Source organism: Neovison vison, chromosome 11 (assembly GCF_020171115.1).
Source record: "Neovison vison isolate M4711 chromosome 11, ASM_NN_V1, whole genome shotgun sequence".
In the NCBI taxonomy this organism is placed as follows: domain Eukaryota; kingdom Metazoa; phylum Chordata; class Mammalia; order Carnivora; family Mustelidae; genus Neogale; species Neogale vison.
The window spans coordinates 171,902,856-171,929,069 of NC_058101.1; the positions used below are offsets into that span (position 1 = coordinate 171,902,856).

A 26,214-nucleotide genomic window follows, 5' to 3' on the forward strand; every position below is an offset into this window, starting at 1 on the left:
CTTCAAATCCCTCAGATTGTTTTTCAGAGTCCATAGTCTCTCATGGTTCACCTCCCCTTCCAATTTACCCAAATTCCCTTCTCCTCTCTAACGCCCCTTGTCCTCCATGCTATTTGTTATGCTCCACAAATAAGTGAAACCATATGATAATTGACTCTCTCTGCTTGACTTATTTCACTCAGCATAATGCTCTCTCTCTTTTAAAGAAGAATCCTTACAGCTCTTCATGTCACACTATGTGAAACAGGTCCTTTTCAGTGACTGAGATCACAGAAAAAAATGCTTATCTCTAAGTCTGATTGCTGATTGATTTTTGTTTATTTACCCTTAAGTGTAACTGTAATTGACTGAAAAGTCTAATGGTTATGAACCTTCACAGTATTTTATATTTCCTAGTCATGTTTCTTCTTCGTCCAATAAATACATTAATCTTCACTTAAAATGTATTTTTCAGCCCAAAGAGTCCAAGCAGTGTCAAAAAAGAAAAGCAAAGCTGGAGGCGTCACAAATCCAGACTTCAAGTTATATTACAAAGCTGTAGTGATCAAGACAGTATGGTCATGGCATAAACACAGACACATAAACCAATGGAAAATAGAAAACCCAGAAATGGAATGCACAACTATATGGGAAACTAATATTCAACAAAGCAGGAAAGAGGGGTGCCTGGGTGGCTCAGTAGGTTAAAGCCTCTGCCTTCAGCTCAGGTCATGATATCGAGCCCCACTTGGGCTCTCTGCTCGGCAGGGAGCCTGCTTCCTCCTCTCTGTCTGCCTGCCACCCTGTCTACTTGTAATCTCGGTCTTTCAAATAAATAAATAAAAATCTTAAAAAAAAGAAAAAAAAGCAGGAAAGCATATCCAGTGGAAAAAAAAGACAGTTTTCTCAACAAATGAAGTTAGGAAAACTGGATGGCAATAGCATAAGAATGAGACTGGACCGGGGCACCTGAGTGGCTCAGTAGGTTAAAGCCTCTGCCTTCGGCTCAGGTCATGATCCCAGGGTCCTGGGACCGAGCCCCACATCGGGCTCTCTGCTCAGCGCAGAGCCTGCTTCCCTTCCTCTCTCTCTGCCTGCCTCTCTGACTACTTGTGATCTCTGTCTGTCAAATAAATAAATAAAATCTCCAAAAAAAAAAAAAAAACCCAAATACTTAAAAAAAAAAAAAAAAAAAAAGAATGAGACTGGACCACTTTCCTATACCATACACAAAAATAAATTCAAAACGAATGAGGCCTAAATGTGAGGTAGGAAACCATCAAAATCCGAGAGGAGAACACAGGCAAAAACATCTTTGGGATAGACCATAGCAACTTCTTACCAGATATGCCTCCTGAGGGAAGGGAAACAAAAGCAAAAATGAATTATTGGTACAGGACTTCATCAAGATAAAAAGCTTCTGCACAGTGAAGGAATCACCAAAAAAAAAAAAAAAAAAAAAAGGAAAGGCAGTCTATGGAATAGGAGAAGATATCTGCAAATGACATATCTGATGAAGGGAATACAAGGGTTAGTATTCAAAATTTATAAAGAACTCCTCAAACTCAACACTCAAAAAAACAAATAATCCAGTTAAAAAATGGGCAGAGGACATGAACAGACATTTTTCCAAAGAAGACTTAAAGATGGCTAATAGACACATGAAAAGATGCTCAATACTACTCATCATCAGGGAAATACAAATCAAAACTGCAAAGAGCTATAACCTCACACCTGTCAGAATGGCTAAAATGAACAATTCTGGAAACAAAAGATGTTGGCAAGGATGTGGAGAAAGGGGAAGGGGAACCCTCTTACACTGATGATGGGAATGCAAACAGGTGCAACCACTCCTCAAAACACTATGGAGGTTCCTCAAAAAGTGAAAAACAGAGCTACCCTATGACCCAGCAACTGCACTACTAGGTATTTAGCCAAAGAATACAACACAGTGATTCAAAGGGACACATGTACTCCAATGTTTATAGCAGCAATGTCCACAGTTGCCAAAATATGGGAAGAGCCCAAATCTGCATTGACAGATGAATGGATAAAGACATGGTACACACACACACACACACACACACACACACACACGATGGAATATTATGCAGCCATCAAAAATGAAATCTCAACCAGCTGCAACAACATGGACAGATCTAGAGGGTATTATGCTAAGTGAAATAAGATAAAGACAAATACCATATGACTTCACACATATGTGGAATTAAAGAAACAAAACATGAACCTGGGGGGAGGAAAAAGAGAGGTAAACCAAAAAACAGACTCTTAAAAGATTTTTATTTATTTATTTGACAGATCACAAGTAGGCAGAGAGGCAGGCAGAGAGAGAGAAAGAGAGAGAGAGAGAGAGAGAGAGAGGAGGAAGCAGGCTCCCCATTGAGCAGAAAGCCGGATGTGGGGCTCGATCCCAGGACACTGAGATCATGACCTGAGCCGAAGGCAGAGGCTTTAACCCACTGAGCCACCCAGGCGCCCCCAAAAACAGACTCTTTAGAGAACAAACAGACTGAGCATTACTGGAAAGAGGGGCAAGGGGAATGGGCCCATGGGTGAAGGTTATTAAGGAGGGCACTTGTGATAAGCACTGAGTATTATTGCCTATAAGTGATCAATCACTAGACTCTACACCTGCAAATAATGTTACACTGTATGTTAACTGGAATTCAAAAACTTGAAAAGAAATAACTGTATAATATTATTATTTTTTTTTGCTGACTTTTAGAGTCTATCTGTTTAAACATTACCCTTCCAGCTAAATTCTCCATCATTCTCACAAATTATTTTTCCCTAATAATGCCAAATGAGAAAAATGCAGTTAGAATGCAACATAATGCTTTCAGCCATATATATATGTTAAGGATTGAATACAGGTAGCCTTATGTTCTTAGAAACTTCTTATAGGGGCGCCTCTTCTGATTTGGTTAAAGCATATTTTCCTGGGGTTGTTGCCACCCTTTTCGTATTTTACTTGCTCCTTCATATACTCTTACCTTGACAAAATGACAAGGCAGAAAAATTCACCACAAAAAAAAGAACAAGAGGCAGTACTGAAGGCTAGGGACCTAATCAATACGGACATTGGTAATTTGTCAGATCTAGAGTTCAGAATGACAATTCTCAAGGTTCTAGCTGGGCTCGAAAAAGGCATAGAAGATATTAGAGAAACGCTCTCGGGAGATATAAAAGCCCTATCTGGAGAAATAAAAGAACTAAAATCTAACCAAGGTGAAATAAAAAAAGCTATTAATGATGTGCAATCAAAAATGGAGGCTCTCACTGATAGGATAAATGAGGCAGAAGAAAGAATTAGCGATATAGAAGACCAAATGACAGAGAATAAAGAAGCTGAGCAAAAGAAGGACAAACAGCTACTGGACCACGAGGGGAGAATTGGAGAGATAAGTGACACCATAAGACGAAACAACATTAGAATAATTGGGATTCCAGAAGAAGGAGAGAGAGAGAGGGAGAGGGGAGCAGAAGGTATACTGGAGAGAATTATTGGGGAGAATTTCCCCAATATGGCAAAGGGAACAAGCATCAAAATTCAGGAGGTTCGAGAATGCCCCTCAAAATCAATAAGAATAGGCCCACACCCCGTCACCTAATAGTAAAATTTACAAGTCTTAGTGACAAACAGCAAATCCTGAAAGCAGCCCGGGAAAAGAAGTCTGTAACATACAATGGTAAAAATATTAGATTGGCAGCTGACTTATCCACAGAGACCTGGCAGGCCAGAAAGAGGTGGCATGATATATTCAGAGCACTAAACGAGAAAAACATGCAGCTAAGAATACTATATCCAGCTAGGCTATCATTGAAAACAGAAGGAGAGATTAAAAGCTTCCAGGACAAACAAAAACGGAAAGAATTTGCAAACACCAAACCAGCTCTACAGGAAATACTGAAAGGGGTCCTCTAAGCAAAGAGAGAGCCTACAAGTGGTAGATCAGAAAGGAACAGAGACAATATACAGTAACAGTCACCTTACAGGCAATACAATGGCACTAAATTCATATCTCTCAATAGTTACCCTGAATGTGAATGGGCTAAATGCCCCAATCAAAAGACACAGGGTATCAGAATGGATAAAAAAACAAAACCCATCTATATGTTGCCTCCAAGAAACTCATTTTAAGTCCGAAGACACCTCCAGATTTAAAGTGAGGGGGTGGAAAAGAATTTACCATGCTAATGAACATCAGAAGAAAGCAAGAGTGGCAATCCTTCTATCAGATCAATTAGATTTTAAGCCAAAGACTATAATAAGAGATGAGGAAGGACACTATATCATACTCAAAGGGTCTGTCCAACAAGAAGATCTAACAATTTTAAATATCTATGCCCACAACGTGGGAGTAGCCAACTATATAAACCAATTAATAACAAAATCAAAGAAACACATCAACAATAATACAATAATAGTAGGGGACTTTAACATTCCCCTCACTGAAATGGACAGATCATCCAAGCAAAAGATCAGCAAGGAAATAAAAGCCTTAAATGACACACTGGACCAGATGGACATCACAGATATATTTAGAACATTTCATCCCAAAGCAACAGAATACACATTCTTCTCTAGTGCACATGGAACATTCTCCAGAATAGATCACATCCTCGGTCCTAAATCAGGACTCAACCGGTATCAAAAGATTGGGATCATTCCTTGCATATTTTCAGACCACAATGCTCTGAAGCTAGAACTCAACCACAAGAGGAAGTTTGGAAAGAACCCAAATACATGGAGACTAAACAGCATCCTTCTAAAGAATGAATGGGTCAACCGGGAAATTAAAGAAGAATTGAAAAAAATCATGGAAACAAATGATAATGAAAATACAACGGTTCAAAATCTGTGGGACACAACAAAGGCAGTCCTGAGAGGAAAATATATAGCGGTACAAGCCTTTCTCAAGAAACAAGAAAGGTCTCAGGTACACAACCTAACCCTACACCTAAAGGAGCTGGAGAAAGAACAAGAAAGAAATCCTAAGCCCAGCAGGAGAAGAGAAATCATAAAGATCAGAGCAGAAATCAATGAAATAGAAACCAAAAAAACAATAGAGCAAATCAACGAAACTAGGAGCTGGTTCTTTGAAAGAATTAATAAAATTGATAAACCCCTGGCCAGACTTATCAAAAAGAAAAGAGAAAGGACCCAAATAAATAAAATCATGAATGAAAAAGGAGAGATCACAACTAACACCAAAGAAATACAAACTATTATAAGAACATACTATGAGCAACTCTACGCCAACAAATTTGACAATCTGGAAGAAATGGATGCATTCCTAGAAACATATAAACTACCACAATTGAACCAGGAAGAAATAGAAATCCTGAACAGACCCATAACCAGTAAGGAGATTGAAACAGTCATTAAAAATCTCCAAACAAACAAAAGCCCAGTGCCAGATGGCTTCCCGGGGGAATTCTACCAAACATTTAAAGAAGAACTAACTCCTATTCTCATGAAACTGATCCAAAAAATAGAAATGGAAGGAAAACTTCCAAACTCATTTTATGAGGCCAGCATCACCTTGACCCCAAAAACAGACAAGGATCCCATCAAAAAAGAGAGCTATAGACCAATATCCTTGATGAACACAGATGCAAAAATTCTCACCAAAATACTAGCCAATAGGATTCAACAACACATTAAAAGAATTATTCACCACGACCAAGTGGGATTTATTCCAGGGCTGCAAGGTTGGTTCAACATCCGCAAATCAGTCAATGTGATACAACACATCAATAAAAGAAAGAACAAGAACCATAGGATACTCTCAATAAATGCGAAAAAGCATTTGACAAAGTATAGCATCCCTTCCTGATCAAAACTCTTCAAAGTGTAGGGATAGAGGGCGCATACCTCAATATCCTCAAAGCCATCTATGAAAAACCCACCGCAAATATCATTCTCAATGGAGAAAAACTGAAAGCTTTTCCGCTAAGGTCAGGAACACGGCAGGGATGTCCATTATCACCACTGCTATTCAACCTAGTACTAGACGTCCTAGCCTCATCAATCAGACAACAAAAGGAAATTAAAGGCATCCAAATCGGCAAAGAAGAAGTCAAATTATCACTCTTCACAGATGATATGATACTGTATGTGGAAAGCCCAAAAACTCCACTCCAAAACTTATAGAACTTGTACAGGAATTCAGTAAAGTGTCAGGATATAAAATCAATGCACAGAAATCAGTTGCATTTCTCTACACCAACAGCAAGACTGAAGAAAGAGAAATTAGGGAGTCAATCCCATTTACAATTGTACCCCAAACCATAAGATACCTAGGAATAAACCTAACCAAAGAGGCTAAGAATCTATACTCAGAAAACTATAAAGTACTCATGAAAGAAATTGAGGAAGACACAAAGAAATGGAAAAATGTTCCATGCTCCTGGATTGGAAGAATAAATATTGTGAAAATGTCTATGCTACCTAAAGCAATCTACACATTCAATGCAATTCCTATCAAAGTACCATCCATCTTTTTCAAAGAAATGGAACAAATAATCCTAAAATTTATATGGAACCAGAAAAGACCTCGAATAGCCAAAGGGATATTGAAAAAGAAAGCCAAAGTTGGTGGCATCACAATTCCGGACCTCAAGCTCTATTACAAAGCTCTCATCATCAAGAAAGCATGGTACTGGCACAAAAACAGACACATAGATCAATGGAACAGAATAGAGAGCCCAGAAATAGACCCTCAACTCTATGGTCAACTAATCTTCGACAAAGCAGGAAAGAATGTCCAATGGAAAAAATACAGCCACTTCAATAAATGGTGTTGGGAAAATTGGACAGCCACATGCAGAAAAATGAAATTGGACCATTTCCTTACACCACACACAAAAATAGACTCAAAATGGATGAAGGACCTCAATGTGAGAAAGGAATCCATCAAAATTCTTGAGGAGAACACAGGCAGCAACCTCTTCGACCTCAGCCACAGCAACATCTTCCTAGGAACATCGCCAAAGGCAAGGAAAACAAGGGCAAAAATGAACTATTGGGATTTCATCAAGATCAAAAGCTTTTGCACAGCAAAGGAAACAGTGAACAAAATCAAAAGACAACTGACAGAATGGGAGAAGATATTTGCAAACAACATATGAGATAAAGGACTAGTGTCCAAAATCTACAAAGAACTTAGCAAACTCAACACCCAAAGAACAAATAAACCTATCAAAAAATGGGCAGAGAGGGCGCCTGGGTGGCTCAGTGGGTTAAGCCGCTGCCTTCGGCTCAGGTCATGATCTCAGGGTCCTGGGATCGAGTCCCACATCGAGCTCTCTGCTCAGCAGGGAGCCTTCTTCTTCCTCTCTCTCTCTCTCTGCCTGCCTGTGTGCCTACTTGTGATCTCTCTCTGTCAAGTAAATAAATAAAAAATCTTTAAAAAAAAAAAATGGGCAGAGGACATGAACAGACGTTTCTGCAAAGAAGACATCCAGATGGCCAACAGACACATGAAAAAGTGCTCCATATCACTCGGCATCAGGGAAATACAAATCAAAACCACAATGAGATATCACCACAATGAGATATCACCTCACACCAGTCAGAATGGCTAAAATCAACAAATGACAGATGCTGGCGAGGATGCGGAGAAAGGGGAACCCTCCCTACTGTTGGTGGGTATGCCAGCTGGTGCAACCACTCTGGAAAACAACATGGAGGTTCCTCAAAATGTTGAATATAGAACTGCCCTATGACCCAGCAATTGCACTACTGGGTATTTACCCTAAAGATACAAACGTAGTGATCCAAAGGGGCACGTGCACCCGAATGTTTATAGCAGCAATGTCCACAATAGCCAAACTATGGAAAGAACCTAGATGTCCATCAACAGATGAATGGATCAAGAAGATGTGGTATATATACACAATGGAATACTATGCAGCCATCAAAAGAAATGAAATCTTGCCATTTGCGACAACATGGATGGAACTAGAGTGTATCATGCTTAGCGAAATAAGTCAAGTGTAGAAAGACAACTACCATATGATCTCCCTGATATGAGGAAGTGGTGATGCAACATGGGCTTAAGTGGGTAGGAGAAAAATAAATGAAACAAGATGGGGCTGGGAAGGAGACAAAGTATAAGTGACTCTTAATCTCACAAAACAAACTAAGGGTTGCTGGGGGGAGGGGGGTTGGGAGAAGGGGGGTGGGGTTATGGACATTGGGGAAGGTATGTGCTTTGGTGAGTTCTGTGAAGTGTGTAAACCTGGCGATTCACAGACCTGTACCCCTGGGGATAAAAATATGTTTATAAAAAATTAAAAATTAAAAAAAATCTTACCACAAAAGGAAGAAACACACAAGTTCAAGATCACAGATGGTCCATTGAAAAGAGGAAGAGAATGTGCATGGTTAGGCTGAAAAAAGACGGGCAATAGAGGTCTTATGAATTAAAGCTAATCCCACTTGGCCCCAGTACTTATAAAACACTTTAGACCCAAACCCTGTAGGAAGGGATGGAGGCCCTTTGCAGTCCACTTCAAGCTAGGTAAAGAATAGAATATTATTGAAAATTTTAAAAAGTTACAACAGCTAACAGATATTGCATTTATTACATGCTAGGACTCTAAAGGCTTTATAGGTTAACTTATTCAATTAATAAAACTGATGAGGTAGATACTAATAAGATCTCCCAGAAATCAAGAGACAAAGTTTCAGTGAATTTACTTATAATCCCTCAGCTACTAAGAGAGGGGAGCTGGGATTAGAACCCAATTAGTATAGTTCTCACGTCTATAATCATAATCAGCACACTATAGTGTCTCTCAGCCTCTAAGCCAGAGCTAGCCCATGTTTTACATTCTCATCCCTCTCTATTCATGTACTTAAGAGTTTCATTGTTACAGAATCTTAGAAATGTCTTATTAAGTTTATAAAAAGCACCTCCCTTTCCTCCTCTTTCCCACATTTTCCCTCAAGGATGCACATCCAAGTGGGATGGGCAGTCCCTATACAGCCATGAAACTTGCCAGATAGTCTGTCGTATTTTGTTAAATGAACTTCTCTACTGATTTGGTGAAATAATAGGGAAAGTTACTTATGACAGAGAACATTAATGTTTATGGGTGGGAAAGGTGATGGGAAATGAAATAGAATAATCATCTAACTAAAAACCAAAGGAACTCAACTACTAAAATGGTACCTATACTTCAAAGGCCTCTCTCAAACATCACATCCTTCTAGCTAGACTTCAACGTTAAAGAACCTAAATAATCTTCTATCACTGGTTGTCATTTGCTACCCAACTAACTATGCTTTATACTATAGGTATCTAGAATTAAAACTCAAAGCACCTTGTGGGAAAACATGCTTATTTGCACAAAGCACTAATTTCTCTGTTAGGTCATCAGGTCAAAAGGGACACAGCAGTGGAACTGTAAATTATAAAAAAGGGCTCAATTACCTATCCCTTTCATGTAGTCTAGGGCAAAATTAAAGCAAAGTATTTACTGAAGTCTCTGAATTAAAGGCTTGAAATAAATTTCTCATTTTTCATATATTTAAATACAATAAGGTTTATCTTTTTGATAACCATTTCTGTTGAGAACAAGGAGAATCAGTTTATATTTTAACTTCAATATGGAACAGTTGTTTACTTTAAGGGAAAAAGAACCACCCATCTTTCTCAGTAGTCTGTGAGGACAGGGGCCCATTTAGTTCTAGCATGTTCTCCAAGTCCACAATACCCAGTGAACACACAAAAGGCCATCAAGAAATATTCCCTACTACCCAACCACACTGAATAACAGACATAAGATAAAATGTTACTGCTGGTCCAAAGATAGCTGAACAGACAGAGATGAAATGCTATTTTTGAACCAAAGAAATCTAAAAGTAATCAGATTAATATGTAGCAATGAAAGTCTCAACTTAATCCATATAACTCTAGGCATCGTACTGAATAAATTAAACTGAATGTTGTCAGTACCTGCAATTTTCAAGTTGGAGAGAGGACAGAAGAGGACAGAAAAGGGGTTAGGTTACTCAGAACCTGTAACATAATACCCAATGTTTTGTGTTTGTCTTTCTGTGTGACATGTGTATAATCATTGTCCATGAAAGTTCAAATTAACATTCTAACCAGGAATTAATCTCTGAAGAGAATCAAGAGATAACCATTGAGAAAGAAAATGAGGGAGAGTGTTTGAGAAGGAGTGAAGAAAGAGGAGAAAGAAGAGACAAAACTGAAAAGAAATAAAATATAATAAAAGTAAAAAAGAGAGAGAGAGAGAGAACAAGAGAAAAGAAAAAACACAGATGAATAGAAACAGAGGAAGTAAGTGAGGAAAAGGAGGAAGGAAGAAAGGAAGAGCAGGAGGGCCTGGAAGGGAAAAAGAATAGCCACATGGAAAAGAGAAATGAAACAAAAATGGTCTGAAAAAAACCTTTTCTTGATGAAATTTGCAGTAAAATCCAGATTCTTGCTGAAATGGAAAACTCCACATTTGGTGGGTGAGTGGATTTATCCTATAAATCTTTTTTCTATGAAAGAGAATCAGTATTTTACTTGACAATTTCCATACTAAATGCCACTGTCACTTTCAGTGTCATTTCACTGTCATCTTCCTACAGTAAATAAAACAGTATAATAAATATTTCCCCCACTGAGGTTTAAAAACATGATCTCAACAGTACGACTTTAACAAATCACCCAAAAAATTCTTGGCAGAGTAAACTAAAGAACATATGTTTATCCAAGGTGAACGGCAGCCACTGGACTTATGTTAACTACGTTTGATTTCAGACAGCTCATCAAATATGCTTTAAAACTGCCCAATAATTCATCCACAGTCATGCATGTTACCATAAGCCTACCAATAAAATCTGAAAGCTTCACTACGAAAATTTTTCTTGCCAATTTCCACTTCTGACATAACTTGATAAAAGCTTCTCTAATCCTTCTCTTAGAAAGACTGCATTATTTTCCATGTTAATACCACTAAACTGGAAACACTTGTTAACATACGTCTACAGTACATTTTCAATGGATGTAGAGAATGTATTTATCATGTCACAATCCAACACATTTTATTTCCCATTCAGAACTGTAGTTTAAAGCAATGGCCACAATCACCAAACTGTGGAAAAAGCCAAGATGCCTTTCAACAAACGAATGGATAAAGAAGGTATGGTTCATATACCCAATGTATTACTCCTCCACCAGAAAGGATGAATACCCAACTTTTTTATCAACATGGACAGGACTGGAGGAGATTATGCTTAATGAAGTAAGTCAAGCAGAGAGAGTCAATTATCATGGTTTCACTTACTTGTGGAGCATAAGGAATAACACGGAGGACATTAGGAGAAGAAAAGGAAAAGTGGATTGGGGTAAATCAGAGGGAGAGACAAACCATGAGAGATGTGGACTCTGAGAAACAAACTGAGGGTTTTGGAAGGGGGGTGGGGTGAGAGGTTGGGTGAGCCTGGTGGTGGTATTAAGGAGGGCATGTATTGTATAGAGCACTGGGTGAATCTTGGAACACTGAAAAAATTAAATTTAAAAAAAAAAAAAAAAAAAGAATTGTAGCTTCAGCCACGGCAGCATTTATCCTATAAGGAAACAATTTTAAAAAATACCTTCTTTATATAGTAACCTGAAGCTACTTTTCTTCTTGCTTTTTCCATAAGGTAATTCTTCACTGAGTTGCAATTAAAGTCAGTAGAAGAATCTCATCATATCTTATGCCTTTTTTCACTTTCTACATGTATATATGTGTGTGTGTGTCTTTCAAAATCTACTATATATATCTTATACTATATATATCTTATACTATATATATAGTATATATCTTATACTACTATATATATCTTATACTATATATACCATATATATATATATATATATATATACACACTATATATATCTTATATGGTTTAAAAGATACATAAAACATAATAAAGGACTTATTCTCAACTGGTACCTTTCCAGATCATACCATGATTCATATGTGTTGCCCTTAGCAAATTCAAAGGACCTGCCAAAGAAATCTACATATGTACAAAGTTTTTAAAAAGGCTAGAATCTAACAGAATTCTGTAAAAATCATATTGTCAACATACATATCTTATCCTGAACTGCTAAAATATTCACATCCATTATCAATCACTATTTTCTATTTAAACAAATGCATTTCTCATTTATACTGCTGTAGAAAGTTATGAATTCTAAAGCTTATTTTGTTGTCTCCTTGGAAACAATCTGATATAGAAAAACATGCTGACGGTTACCAATAATGAAACCAAATCATTCAAACATTGAATGAAACAAATCATTCAAACATTCTACAATTACTCAGATTTCCAGAGACAACCTAAATGGCTCTACAACTAGGGACTGAATACAGCTTTCATTACAGTATATAAAGGCTTTTTTTTTAAGATTTTATTTATTTATTTGACAGAGAGAGATCACAAGTAGGCAGAGAGGCAGGCAGAGAGAGAGAGGAGGAAGCAGGCTCCCTGCTGAGCAGAGAACCCGATGTGGGACTCCATCCCAGGACCCTGAGATCCTGACCTGAGCCGAAGGCAGTGGCTTAACCCACTGAGCCACCCAGACGCCCCTGTAAAGGCTTTTTTGTTTCCATAGTGAATATACCTTTGTGATCTTTCTCAAGTTCTGACATATGCTCACAAATCAAACAAACACTGCCCACTATCTGAATCACCAATTATTCCAAATCTACTTACTGTCTCAGTATTATTGGTTACCATGTGAACTTCTATCATTTATTCATTGAAGGGTATTTGCAGTCTGACACATCAAGGATGAGTAGTTCCAATAGAAATATCACCAACAAAACCAAAAGCAAAAACCAAAATACTTAAGTGATCCTTGGCCTATTTATTTTAGATTAAAAAATAAGCAGATAAGATAAAAATAAATATATTTTAAAAATTATTTCAATGCTTACTTTTAGTAGATCCTTGGAGAAATCACCACCCTCATTTATGCCTTGGAGGTTTGCAATGAACTCTTGGCAGGTCATCTTCTTTCCAATATTCTGGAATAGAGGCAAATAATACATCATAATGGCATACATACATGGAATTCCTAAAACTATGATTAAGCAAAGCAAGACTGGTTTGGCTTTTCAATACATGAATACACACGCCCCTATCTGTGCATATATCCACACATACATATAATACAAACTTATACACATGAGAAACAGATGGCTTATTATGCCTTCAAAATAGTCATTAAATATAAATAGCAAAATTATGCCAAACCTTTTTTAACCTACGAAAACATGAGAAATTTATGCTACATTTATATACATGTAAGGTAGCTTTTAATAAAAACATGGATAAAATGACATTTCTGAGCAGACCTCTGATAGCTCTTTATTTACTTGTTTATTTTTATGTCCTACATATTGTCAAGAGCTGTGAAGGATCTGAGATTTTAGCCCACTTTCAAGCTAACAAACTAGTCTACTATGATCTCACATGTTGGCAGATAAAGTATGATTCCTGAGTCAGAGGCTCAGTAATTTTTTTATAATAGGAGCAGCCAAAATACCAGCATTTTCTTGCTCCAGTTTCCTGGGTTCCAGTTCTCAGAGAACCTGAACAGGGCCAGCTGATATGCACAAGCAGTGGGTTGTGATACAGGAAAGGAGCCCTGCCAGGGGATCTGGGAATCTGAATATTTGTAATGAACAGTAAGCATGCCTACTGCTTTTGCTCTAAATGAAGAAACCAAGTCTTCTCATGCAAGGCTATAAGCAAATCTATCCACTGCTCTGAAGTTACTATATTTTCCAAAGCTGCTCAATATAGAAACAGTTTTGGAAAAATTACACCAGAACAAAATTTCTGTTCATAATATATACAGAAATGTAAGAGACCCAAGGAAAATTGTCTCCTAACATATTTGAGTTTAAGAAAAAGTTTAAGATTTAAGAGTAAGTTTAACAACAACAACAAAAATCACATTAATAAAATAAAAAAATTAGAAAATCTAAACTAACAAAAAAAAGAGAAAATACAAATATATTAGACCTAGAAAACTAATAAAACTCCTAGGCCAGTTTCAGTCAACTAGTAAGAGCTGCCAGGATTCAGAAGGATTCAGAGGCTCAATCTGGACACCAGCAGAAATCTGTCATGAGGGTAGAAGAGGGATATGGAACACATACGCACCAGTATGGGATCTCTGGGAATATGCGGTTCAAGTGAACATGAAGTGTACCAATGTATTAATATCCTTGTACAGAATATGTATGTTCTATGAGGCTATTTTTCAGAAAAGAACAAGAGCTAGAATATTAGTACTCAAGTTGAGGAAAAATATTAAGACTTTAAAAGGGTTGGAAAGCTATCAATAGTTTTAAGAGAGTATGTATACAAAACATTAACTTCAAAAATACAGATCTTCCTGGGAACATATACACCTATGTGTTTTAAAAGTAATCACTTCCCTGCAAATAAAAACCACAAGGAGATACCACCTCACACCAATCAGAATGGCTAAAATTAACAAGTCAGGAAATGACAGATGCTGGCAAGGATTAGGAGAAAGGGGAACCCTCCTACACTGTTGGTGGGAATGCAAGCTGGTGTAGCCACTCTGGAAAACAGCATGGAGGCTCCTCAAAAGATTGAAAATAGAGCTACCCTATGACCCAGCAATTGCACTACTGGGTATTTACCCTAAAGATACAAACATAGTGTTCCGAAGAGGAACGTGTACCCAAATGTTTACAGCAGCAATGTCTATAATAGCCAAACTATGGAAAGAACCTAGATGTCCATCAACAGATGAATGGATAAAGATGATGTAGTATATATATACAATGGAATACTATGCAGCCATCAAAAGAAATGAAATTTTATCATTTGCAACAACGTGGATGGAACTAGAGAGTATTATGCTTAGCAAAATAATCGGAGAAAGACAACTATCATATGATCTCCCTGATATGAGGGAGTTGAGAAGGAACGTAGGGGGCTTGAGGGGTAGGAAAAGAATAAATGAAACAAGATGGGATCAGGAGGGAGACAAACCATAAGAGACTCTTAATCTCACAAAACAAACTGAGGGTTGCCCGGGGGGGAGAGGGGAGGGAGAGGGCAGTGGAGTTGTGGACATTGGGGAGGGTATGTGCTGTGAAGTGTGTAAACTTGGCAATTCACAGACCTGTACCCCTGGGGCATTATATGTTAATTTAAAAAAAAAAAAGTAATCACTTCCCACTCCCCCCTCACAACTGCTCTTCTACTTTACAACATGAAACAAATCATCCAACCCACCCTATCTAATTAATTATGGTGAAAGTGCTAAATAACTTGTTAAAATCCTTGCCTCTTCTATAAGCAAAGAGGGCATAGTCAGACTTTACATGCAAGACTGGATGAATGTTTTAACAATGAGAATTGGCTTTGCCAATGATTTTAAGTTAAATCTGCAGCCCTAAGTTCTGATGAAAATTTATTTAAAGCACAGGAACTTTAATAAAAAAAAACACCGTCTCACATTAATTGAAAAACACAATTACCTCAACCTTTTCCAATCCTTGAAAATTACCTTTTCCAATCCTTACCAAGTATATCAGATCAAAAAAAGGTACATGTACTAAATGCTGGCTAACTGAACACCTAATAATTAAAAAACAAAAGGTATCTTAAGGTAAATAGTAACAAGTACATTCAATAATCATTTTCATATGACTTGACAAGGTCTTTCTGGTTATGTTCTGAGCATCTGAGAAAATGAATGAATAATGACTACATAAAAAATTCTTTTCCAAGTCAGACAGTTTCTAATTCTCAAAATCAAAAAAGGATATGATTTAACTATCAGTTAAAAACCAAAATTTTCTTTAACATGTGACCTGGTGAATTCAAGTATTTGTAACATTATCTTTTTTAATCAATTTTGTATTGTTCAAAACAAAAATTTCTTGAAGAATGATTTATATTTAAACATTTGTTGTATTATAGTCATGAGATATTTTGTTACAAATAAGTATCAAATAATAATAAAAGACTCCCAAGTATAAAAACACATTACATAAAAAAAATTCTTGAAAACTAAACAATTATGACTATTAGGAGAAAAAAGTGAAATAAAGAGTTGGCTTTTTTATATGATGGAGGGTCCGCTCCATCCTATAAGTTTTTACAAATCTGCTGTAAGTTTTTACAAATACCAGCTTTACTGAAATATAACGCACATAACATTCACCCTTCCGAATTATACAATTCAGTAATTCTTATATATTTATTTATTTACTTGAGAGAGGACAAGGGTGAGCAGGAGGGAGGACGGGGGCAGGGAGAGGTAAGAACAGACTCTGCGCAGAGCACAGAACCCAACTAAGGGCTTGATCTCACCATCCTGAGATCGTGACCTGAGCTAAAGTCAAGACTCAACCATTCATCTACCTGAGCCTCCCAGCTGCTCCTACAGTTCAGTAATTCTTAATATGTTGACAGAGTTCTGCAGCCATTACCACTATCTAAATTCAAAACATTTTCATCACTCCAAAAGACACCCAAATCCATTAGCAGTCGGTTTTCATATCTCTCCTCCCACCCCAATACCCATCTCCTGGCAACCACTAATCCCCTTATTTGTATGGATTTTCCTGTGCAGGAACATTTCACATAAATATAATTATATAAAATGTGGCCTTTTTAAACTGGTTTCTTTCATCTACCATATACTTTTCAAAGTACATCCATATTTTAGCATCCATCAGTATTTTATTGCAAAATAACACTCCATTGTATGAATATGCCAAACTTTCCATTCAGAATTTGATGGCTTCTTGGACTGTTCCCACAGTTTGGTTATTATGAATAATGCTGCTATAAATATTTGTGTAAAGTTTTTGTGTAGACATATGTTTTCATTCCTCCTATATATATAACTCAGGAGTGGGATTGCTAGGTCGTACGGTAACTCGATGTTTAATCATTTGAGGAACTGTCAGAAATTTTTCCACATAGACCACACCAGTTTACATCTCTACTAAAGGTGTGAGGTTCAATTTCTCCACATCCTTACCAGCATTTATCTGTCTTTTTCATTTCAGCCATTTCTAGTAGATATGAATTGCCATCTTGTGGCTCTGATTTGCAATCCCCTAATGACTAATGGTGTTCAGCACCCTTTCAAAAATGCACCTATTGGCCATTTGTATATATTCTTGGAAGAAATGCCTACTCAAATCCTTTGCCCTTATTGAGCCATTTGTCTTTTATTGTTAAGTTGTAGGAGATATTTATATACTCTGGATATATAAGGAGTTTTGAGTCCTTATCAGATATATACTTTGAAAATGTTTTCTCCTATTCTGTGGGTTATCTTTTCTTAATGGTGCTGTCTGGAGCACAGAAAGTTTCAATCTCGATGAAATCCTTTTTTTTTTTTTTTTTTTTTTTTTTTGCTGGAAATGCTTTAACTCTATACCCATTAAAAAACAACTCCCCTGAGTCTCTGGTAACAATCATTCTACTTTCTTTCTCTGAATTTGACTGCCTTTGATATTTCACATAAGTGGAATCATAGAATACTTTCTTGTGTGTGTGTGTATATATATATATACACATATATGCATGTATAAATTTGTGTATGCGTGTTTCATAAATATATATAATATAAATAAATATTTCAAGTGCACAGCTCTGTAACTTGACATCTGCATACGCTACCAAATGACCACCACCACCAAGTCCAGTTACCATCCACCCCCATACAAATGATCTCCTTTATTCCACTTCACCTATTCCCCAATTCCCTTACACTCGGGTAACTTCTACTTTGTTTTCTATATTTATGAGTTTGTTTTGTTTCATTTGTTCATTTGATTTCTAACTTTCCATATATGCTACCTATGTCAAATTAACAAATTATTGCCTAATCCAAGGTCAGAAAGATCTGTTCCTATGTTTCCTAAAAATAACAACACTGGGACGCCTGGGTGGCGCAGTTGGTTGGACGACTGCCTTCGGCTCAGGGCGTGATCCTGGAGTCCCGGGATCGAGTCCCACATCAGGCTCCCAGCTCCATGGGGAGTCTGCTTCGCTCTCTGACCTTCTCCTCGCTCATGCTCTCTCTCACTGTCTCTCTCTCTCAAATAAATAAATAAAATCTTTAAAAAAAAAAAAAAAAGAAAAAAAGAAAAAAATAATAACAACACTGTTAGCTCTCACATTTAGATATTTGATCCATACTGCAATAATTTTTGTACAGGGCAGGAAAAACAAATCCAAGTTCATTCTTTTCCATGTGTCTATCCCAGCACCATTTGTTGAAAAGGCCATTCTTTCTCCCACTGAATAATCTTGGGATCCCTGTTGAAAATCAACTGACCATAAATGTAAGGGTTTAGTTCAAATTCTCAATTCTATTGTATTGACCTAGACAAGTGACTGGATGCCAGTATAAGACTCTTGATTCTTGTAGCTTTAGCCTAAAAGTTGTTTTTGCCTTTGTATTTATTGTGGCAAAAAAATACATAGCAAAAAAGTTTACCCTCTTAACCATATTTAAGTGTACAGTTCAGCAGTGTAAGTATAGTCACATGGTTGTAAAACAGACTTGCAGAATTTTTGCGTCTCCCTAATAATTAGTGATGCTGAGCATCAATCACCTCATGTGCCTTTTGCCATCTGTATGTCATCTGGTATAATGTCTATTCAAATCCTCTATCCACTTTTTAATGAGGTTTTTTGGGTTTTGCTGAGTTATAGGAGATATATAGATAGATCTATATTCATATATATATTTAACCCCTTATCAGATATACGGTTTGCAAGTATATTCTTGCATTCAGTAGGTTGCCTTTATGTTTTGATGACGGTTTTCCTTTCCAGAAGCTTTTTAGTTTCATATACTCTCATTTTGGTGTATTTTTGCTTTTGTTTCTCATCTTGGGAGTCAGGTCCAAAAAAGACATCATTAGGACTGATGTCCAGGAGTTTCCTGTCTATATTTTCTACTAGGAATTTCATGGTTTCAGGTCTTACATTCACGTCTTTAATCCATTTTGACTTAATTTTTGTGTATGGTATAAGACAGTGAGTATAGTTTTGTTATCTTGCATGTGGCTGTCCAGTTTTCCCAGCAATCTTTATTGAAGAGACTCTCCTTTCTCCATTGTACGTTCTTGGTTCCTCCTGTGTAGTTTAATTGTCCATATATATGTGGATTTAGTTTGGGGCTCTTTCATTCCATTGATCTGTGTATCTGTTTTTATACTGATAATGTATTTTTGGTTATTACAGCTTTGTATTACAGTTTGAAGTCAGCATACCTCCAATTTTGCTCTTTCTCAGGATCACTTTGGTCTTGAGAAACTTCTGCAGTTCCATACAAATTTTATAATTATTTGTTCTAGTTCTGTGAAGTATGCCATTAGGATTTTAATGGATACTGAATTGAGCCGGTCGGTTATTTTGAGTAGTATGGACATTTAAACAATAGTAATTCTTTCGATCCCTGAGCATGAACTATCTTTCCATTTATTGGGTCATCTTCAATTTTATCAGTGTCTTACAGTTCTCAGAGTATATATAGGTCTTTCACCCTTGTAGTTAAATTCATTCCTGGGTATATTATTCTTTGTGATTGTTTGCAATTACAAATGGGATTCTTTGCAATTATAAATGGGATTGTTTTCTTAATTTATCTTTCTGATGTTTTGTTTATTAACATATAGAAATGCCATGGATATCTGTATATTGATTATGTGTCCTACAACTTTACTGAATTCATTTATCAGTTCCAACTGGTAAGACTTTGGTGGATTTTTCAGGGTTTTCTATATGTAGTAGCATGTCATCTATGGAAACAGTTCTACTTCTGCCTTTCTGATTTGGATATCTTTTATTTCTTTTTCTTGTCTTACCACTGTTCCTAGAACTTCTAATACTACATTGACTTGAAGTGATAGGAATGGGCAGCCCTGTCCTGTTCTTAGAGGAAAAGCTTTCAGCACCTTACTGTTGAGTATGATGCTAGCTCTAGGATTGTGCTATATGGCCATTAGTATGTTCCCTCCATATCTATATCCACTTTGTTGAGCTTTTCTCATAAATAAATGTTACATTTTATCAAATGCTTTTTCTGTGTCTACTGCGATGTCATGTGATTTTTATCATACATTTTGTTAATAGATCACATTGAGGAATATTATGCCTCCATCAGAAAGGATGAATATCCAACTTTTGTATCAACATTGACAAGACTGGAGGAGATCATGCTGAGTGAAATAAGTCAAGCAGAGAGAGTCAATTATCATATGGTTTCACTTACTTGTGGAGCATAAGGAATAATACAGAGGACATTGGGAGATGGAGAGGAAAAGTAAGTTGGGCAAAATCGGATGGGAAAACAAACCATAAGAGACTGTGGACTCTGAGAAACAAATTGAGGGTTTTGGAGGGGAGGAGGATGGGGAGTTGGGTAAGCCTGGTGGCGGGTATTAAGGAGGGCACATATTGCATGGAGCATTGGATGTGGTGCATAAACAATAAATCTTGGAATACTGAAAAAAATTAAATTAAAAAAGATAGATCACATTGATTTACAGATATTGAACCACCCTTGCATCTCTAAAATAAATGCCACTTGATCCTGATGTATGATCTTTTTAGCATATTAATGGGTCAGTTTACTAATACTTTCTTGAGGATTTTTTCTACTATGCTCATCAAGGATACTGGCCTATAATTTTCCTTTTTTTGTGGTTTCCCTTTCTCGGTTTGGTATCAGGATAATGCTAGATTTGTAAAATGTGTTGGAAAAAGTTCCCTCCTCTTCAATTTTTTGGAAGAATTTGAGAAGAATATTAAATCTTTGAATGTTTGATAGAATTTGCCACAGAAGCCATCTGATCCTGAACTTTTATTTGTTGAGAGATTTCGGATTACTGTTTTAATCTCCCTACCAAAGTCTATTAAACTTTATATTTCTTCATATTCAGTCTTGGAAGATTTTATGTTTCTAGAAATTTTTTTTAAAGATTTTTATTTATTTGACAGAGAGAACACAAGTAGACACAGCAGCAGGCAGAGGGAGAGGGAGAAGCAGGCTCCATGCTAAGCAAAGAGGCTCTCCACTGAGCAGGGAGACTTATCCCAGAACTCTGGGATCATGACCTAAACTGAAGGCAGCCACTTAACTGACGGAGTCAACCCAGATGCCCCTGATTATAGAAATGTATCCATTTCTTCTAGGTTGTCCACCTTGTTGGCTGATAGTTTTTTTAGTCTATTTATTTAGGGTTTTTTTTAGTCTCTATTTATTTCCTCTCTGATCTTGTTTTCTTCTTTCTACTAAGGTTGGGCTTTGCTCTTCTTTCCCTAGTTCTCTGAGGTATAAAGTTAGATTGTTTATTTGAGGTTTTTCTTGTTTCTTGAGGTAGGTCTATATTACTATGAACTTCCTTCTTAGAACCATTTTTTGTTATGTGTCATATATTTGGGACTGCTGCATTCCATAATTTTGATATGTCATATTTCTCTTTATGTATCTCTAGGTATTTTTTTCCTTTCTCTTTTGATTCATTTAATGACCCCTGGATGTTCAGTACTTACTGTTTAATCTCCAAGTTTTGTTGAGTTTTTTCCTCATTTTCTTCTTGTAACTGATTTTTAGTTTCACATCATTATGATTGCAAAAAATGTTTGATATAGTTTCAGTTTTCTTGCATTTAATGATATTTGTTTTGTGACTCAACATGTGATCTATTCTTGAAGAATGTTCCATGTGCACTTGAGAAGTTTGTGTATTCTGCTGCTTTTGGATGAAATGTTCTGTATATAGCTATTAAATCCATCTGGTCTAATGTGTCATTTATCCCTGATGTTTCTGTCTTGATCTTTTGTCTAAATGGTCTGTCCATTTATGAAACACTACTGTTATTGCACTGCTTTCAGTTTCTCCAAGTTTTGTAATATTTGCTTTATAAATCTTGGTCCTCCTATGTTGAGGACATATACATTTCTAAGTATTTTATCTTCCTATTGTATTGACCCCTTTTAAGACAGTGCAATGCCCTTCTCTATTTTTATTACAGTCTTTTAAAGTCTACTCTGTCTGACATAAGTATACCTACTTATATTATAGTCTTTTAAAAAGTACTCTGTCTGATAAGAGTACACTTACTCTGGCTTTTATTTCATATTCATTTCCATGGAATCTCTTTTTCCATCCCCTCACTTTCTGTGTGTGTCCTTACTTCTGGAGTGAGTCACCTACAGGCAACATCTAGATGACTCTTGTTGTCCTAACCATTCAGCCACACCATGTCTTCTATTGGTGAATTCAGTCAATTTGCATTTAAAGTAACTACTGATAAGCATATACTTATTATATACAATTTGCAAATATTATCTCCCAATCCATTGGCAGCCATTTAACTCCACTGTGTCCTTTCATTCACAAGAGTTAAGTTTGATGTAACCCTGTTTGTCTGTTTTTTCTTTTGTTGCCTCTGCTTTAGGTATCATAAGCCAAGAAATTGTTGCTAGGTCCAACATCATGTTTTCTTCTAATAGTCTTACAGTTTTAGGTCTTATATTAAGATTGTTAAACCATTTTGAGTTATTTTTTTTATATGGTATGAAGGTCCAACTTCATTTTTCTGCCTTGGATATCCTTTATTCCCAACACCATTTGAAAAGACTGTCCTTTCCCATTGAGTGGTCCTGGCATCCTTGTTGAAGATCATTAGACCAAATATGCAAGGGTCTATCTTTGCACTGTGATTTATTTGCCTACGTCACTATCACACTCTTATGATTATTGTAGCCTTACACTGTATTTTGGAATCAATCATTTTTTTCCAAAGTTGTTTGGGCTATCCACAGTATCTTGAGAATCCATATGAATTTTAGGATTTTTTTTCTATTTCTGCAAAATATGCCATTGGGATTTTGATACAAACTGTACTGAATCTACATATCACTTTGGGAGGTATGGACATCTTAACAATATTGTCTTCCAATCCAAGAATATGGGAAGTTTCTCCACTTATTTGTGTCTTCTTTCTTTTAGCAATGTTTTGCAGTAAGTTTTGCAATCAAAGAGTGTAAGTCCTGAGGCACCCGGTTAGCTCAGTGGGTTAAGCCTCTGCCTTCAGCTCAGGTCATGATCCCAGGGTCCTGGGATTGAGCCCCACATCAGGCTCTCTGCTCAGCAGGGAGCTTCCTTCCTCATCTCTCTGCCTGCTTCTCTGCCTACTTGTGATCTTTGTCTGTCAAATGAATAAATAAAATCTTTAAAAAAAAAAAAAGGGTAAGTCCTCCAAGTTATTTCTGTGCTCTTGATTTTTTTAGTATTTCTACATGAACTTCAAGATTGACCACCCCCCACCTCCACTACCACCCAGCCAAAAAAAAGGACATCTGGCATTTTGACAGTGATTATACTGACTCTTTTTTTTTTTCATACATATCTGTTTTTTTATATTTTATTTTTTATTTTTATTTTTTTTCTCCCAATTTATTTATTTTCAGAAAAACAGTATTCATTATTTTTTCACCACACCCAGTGCTCCATGCAAGCTGTGCCCTCTATAATAACCACCACCTGGTACCCCAACCTCCCACCCCCCCGCCACTTCAAACCCCTCAGACTGTTTTTCAGAGTCCATAGTCTCTCATGGTTCACCTCCCCTTCCAATTTACCCAAATTCCCTACTACTCTCTAACGCCCCTTGTCCTCCATGCTATTGGTTATGCTCCACAAATGAGTGAAACCATATGATAATTGACTCTCTCTGCTTGACTGATTTCACTCAGCATAATCTCTTCCAGTCCCGTCCATGTTGCTACAAAAGTGGATATTCGTCCTTTCTGATGGAGGCATAATACTCCATAGTGTATATGGACCACATCTTCCTTATCCATTCATCCGTTGAAGGGCATCTTGGTTCTTTCCATAGTTTGGCGACCGTGGCCATTGCTGCTATAAACATTGGGGTACAGATGGCCCTTCTTTTCACGACATCTGTATCTTTGGGGTAAATACACAGGAGTGCACTTGCAGGGTCGTAGGGAAGCTCTATTTTTAATTTCTTGAGGAATCTCCACACTGTTCTCCAAAGAGGCTGCACCAACTTGCATTCCCACCAACAGTGTAAGAGGGTTCCCCTTTCTCCACATCCTCTCCAACACATGTTGTTTCCTGTTTTGTTAATTTTGGCCATTCTAACTGGTGTAAGGTGATATCTCAATGTGGTTTTAATTTGAATCTCCCTGAGGGCTAATGATGATGAGCATTTTTTCATGTGTCTGATAGCCATTTGTATTTCTTGATTGGAGAAGTGTCTGTTCATATCTTCTGCCCATTTTTTGATGTGTTTGTCTGTTTCGTGTGGGTTGAGTTTGAGGAGTACATTATAGATCCTGGATATCAACCTTTTTTTTTTTTTTTTTTTTTTTTTTTTTTTTTTTTTTCCCCAATTTATTTATTTTCAGAAAAACAGTATTCATTATTTTTTCACCACACCCAGTGCTCCATGCAAGCTGTGCCCTCTATAATACCCACCACCTGGTACCCCAACCTCCCACCCCCCCGCCACTTCAAACCCCTCAGACTGTTTTTCAGAGTCCATAGTCTCTCATGGTTCACCTCCCCTTCCAATTTACCCAAATTCCCTACTCCTCTCTAACGCCCCTTGTCCTCCATGCTATTGGTTATGCTCCACAAATGAGTGAAACCATATGATAATTGACTCTCTCTGCTTGACTGATTTCACTCAGCATAATCTCTTCCAGTCCCGTCCATGTTGCTACAAAAGTTGGGTATTCATCCTTTCTGATGGAGGCATAATACTCCATAGTGTATATGGACCACATCTTCCTTATCCATTCATCCGTTGAAGGGCATCTTGGTTCTTTCCATAGTTTGGCGACTGTGGCCATTGCTGCTATAAACATTGGGGTACAGATGGCCCTTCTTTTCACGACATCTGTATCTTTGGGGTAAATACCCAGGAGTGCAATTGCAGGGTCGTAGGGAAGCTCTATTTTTAATTTCTTGAGGAATCTCCACACTGTTCTCCAAAGAGGCTGCACCAACTTGCATTCCCACCAACAGTGTAAGAGGGTTCCCCTTTCTCCACATCCTCTCCAACACATGTTGTTTCCTGTTTTGTTAATTTTGGCCATTCTAACTGGTGTAAGGTGATATCTCAATGTGGTTTTAATTTGAATCTCCCTGAGGGCTAATGATGATGAGCATTTTTTCATGTGTCTGATAGCCATTTGTATTTCTTGATTGGAGAAGTGTCTGTTCATATCTTCTGCCCATTTTTTGATGTGTTTGTCTGTTTCGTGTGGGTTGAGTTTGAGGAGTTCATTATAGATCCTGGATATCAACCTTTTGTCTGTACTGTCATTTGCAAATATCTTCTCCCATTCCGTGGGTTGCCTCTTTGTTTTTTTGACTGTTTCCTTTGCTGTGCAGAAGCTTTTGATTTTGATGAAGTCCCAGAAGTCTATTTTCGCTTTTGTTTCCTTTGCCTTTGGAGACGTATCTTGAAAGAAGTTGCTGTGGCTGATATCGAAGAGATTACTGCCTATGTTCTCCTCTAAGATTCTGATAGATTCCTGTCTCACGTTGAGGTCTTTTATCCATTTTGAGTTGATCTTTGTGTACGGTGTAAGAGAATGGTCGAGTTTCATTCTTCTACATATAGCTGTCCAGTTTTCCCAGCACCATTTATTGAAGAGACTGTCTTTTTTCCACTGTATATTTTTTCCTGTTTTGTCGAAGATTAATTGACCATAGAGTTGAGGGTCCATATCAGGGCTCTCTACTCTGTTCCACTGGTCTATGTGTCTGTTTTTATGCCAGTACCATGCTGTCTTGGTGATCACAGCTTTGTAATAAAGCTTGAAATCAGGTAAGGTGATGCCGCCAGCTTTATTTTTGTTTTTCAACGTTTCCTTAGCGATTCGGGGTCTCTTCTGATTCCATACAAATTTTTGGATTATTTGCTCCAGCTCTTTGAAGAATGCCGGTGGAATTTTGATCGGAATGGCATTAAAAGTATAGATTGCTCTAGGCAGTATAGACATTTTAACGATGTTTATTCTTCCGATCCAAGAGCATGGAATGGTCTTCCATCTTTTTGTGTCTTCTTCAATTTCTTTCATGAGTGTTCTATAGTTCCTCAAGTATAGATCCTTTACCTCTTTAGTTTGGTTTA

At 37.1% G+C, this 26,214-nt stretch overlaps 1 protein-coding gene across 5 annotated transcripts in view; it reads right to left on the bottom strand.

Moving 5' to 3' along the window:
* Window positions 1-26,214, bottom strand: part of PSD3 (pleckstrin and Sec7 domain containing 3) — a 688,004-nt gene that overhangs the window by 351,798 nt on the left and 309,992 nt on the right. For all 5 annotated transcript variants that reach the window (XM_044225254.1, XM_044225255.1, XM_044225257.1 and 2 more), the window contains one exon: window positions 12,955-13,044. In XM_044225254.1, coding sequence (XP_044081189.1) covers window positions 12,955-13,044 — 90 coding nt within the window. The remainder of the gene's footprint in view (window positions 1-12,954; window positions 13,045-26,214) is intronic.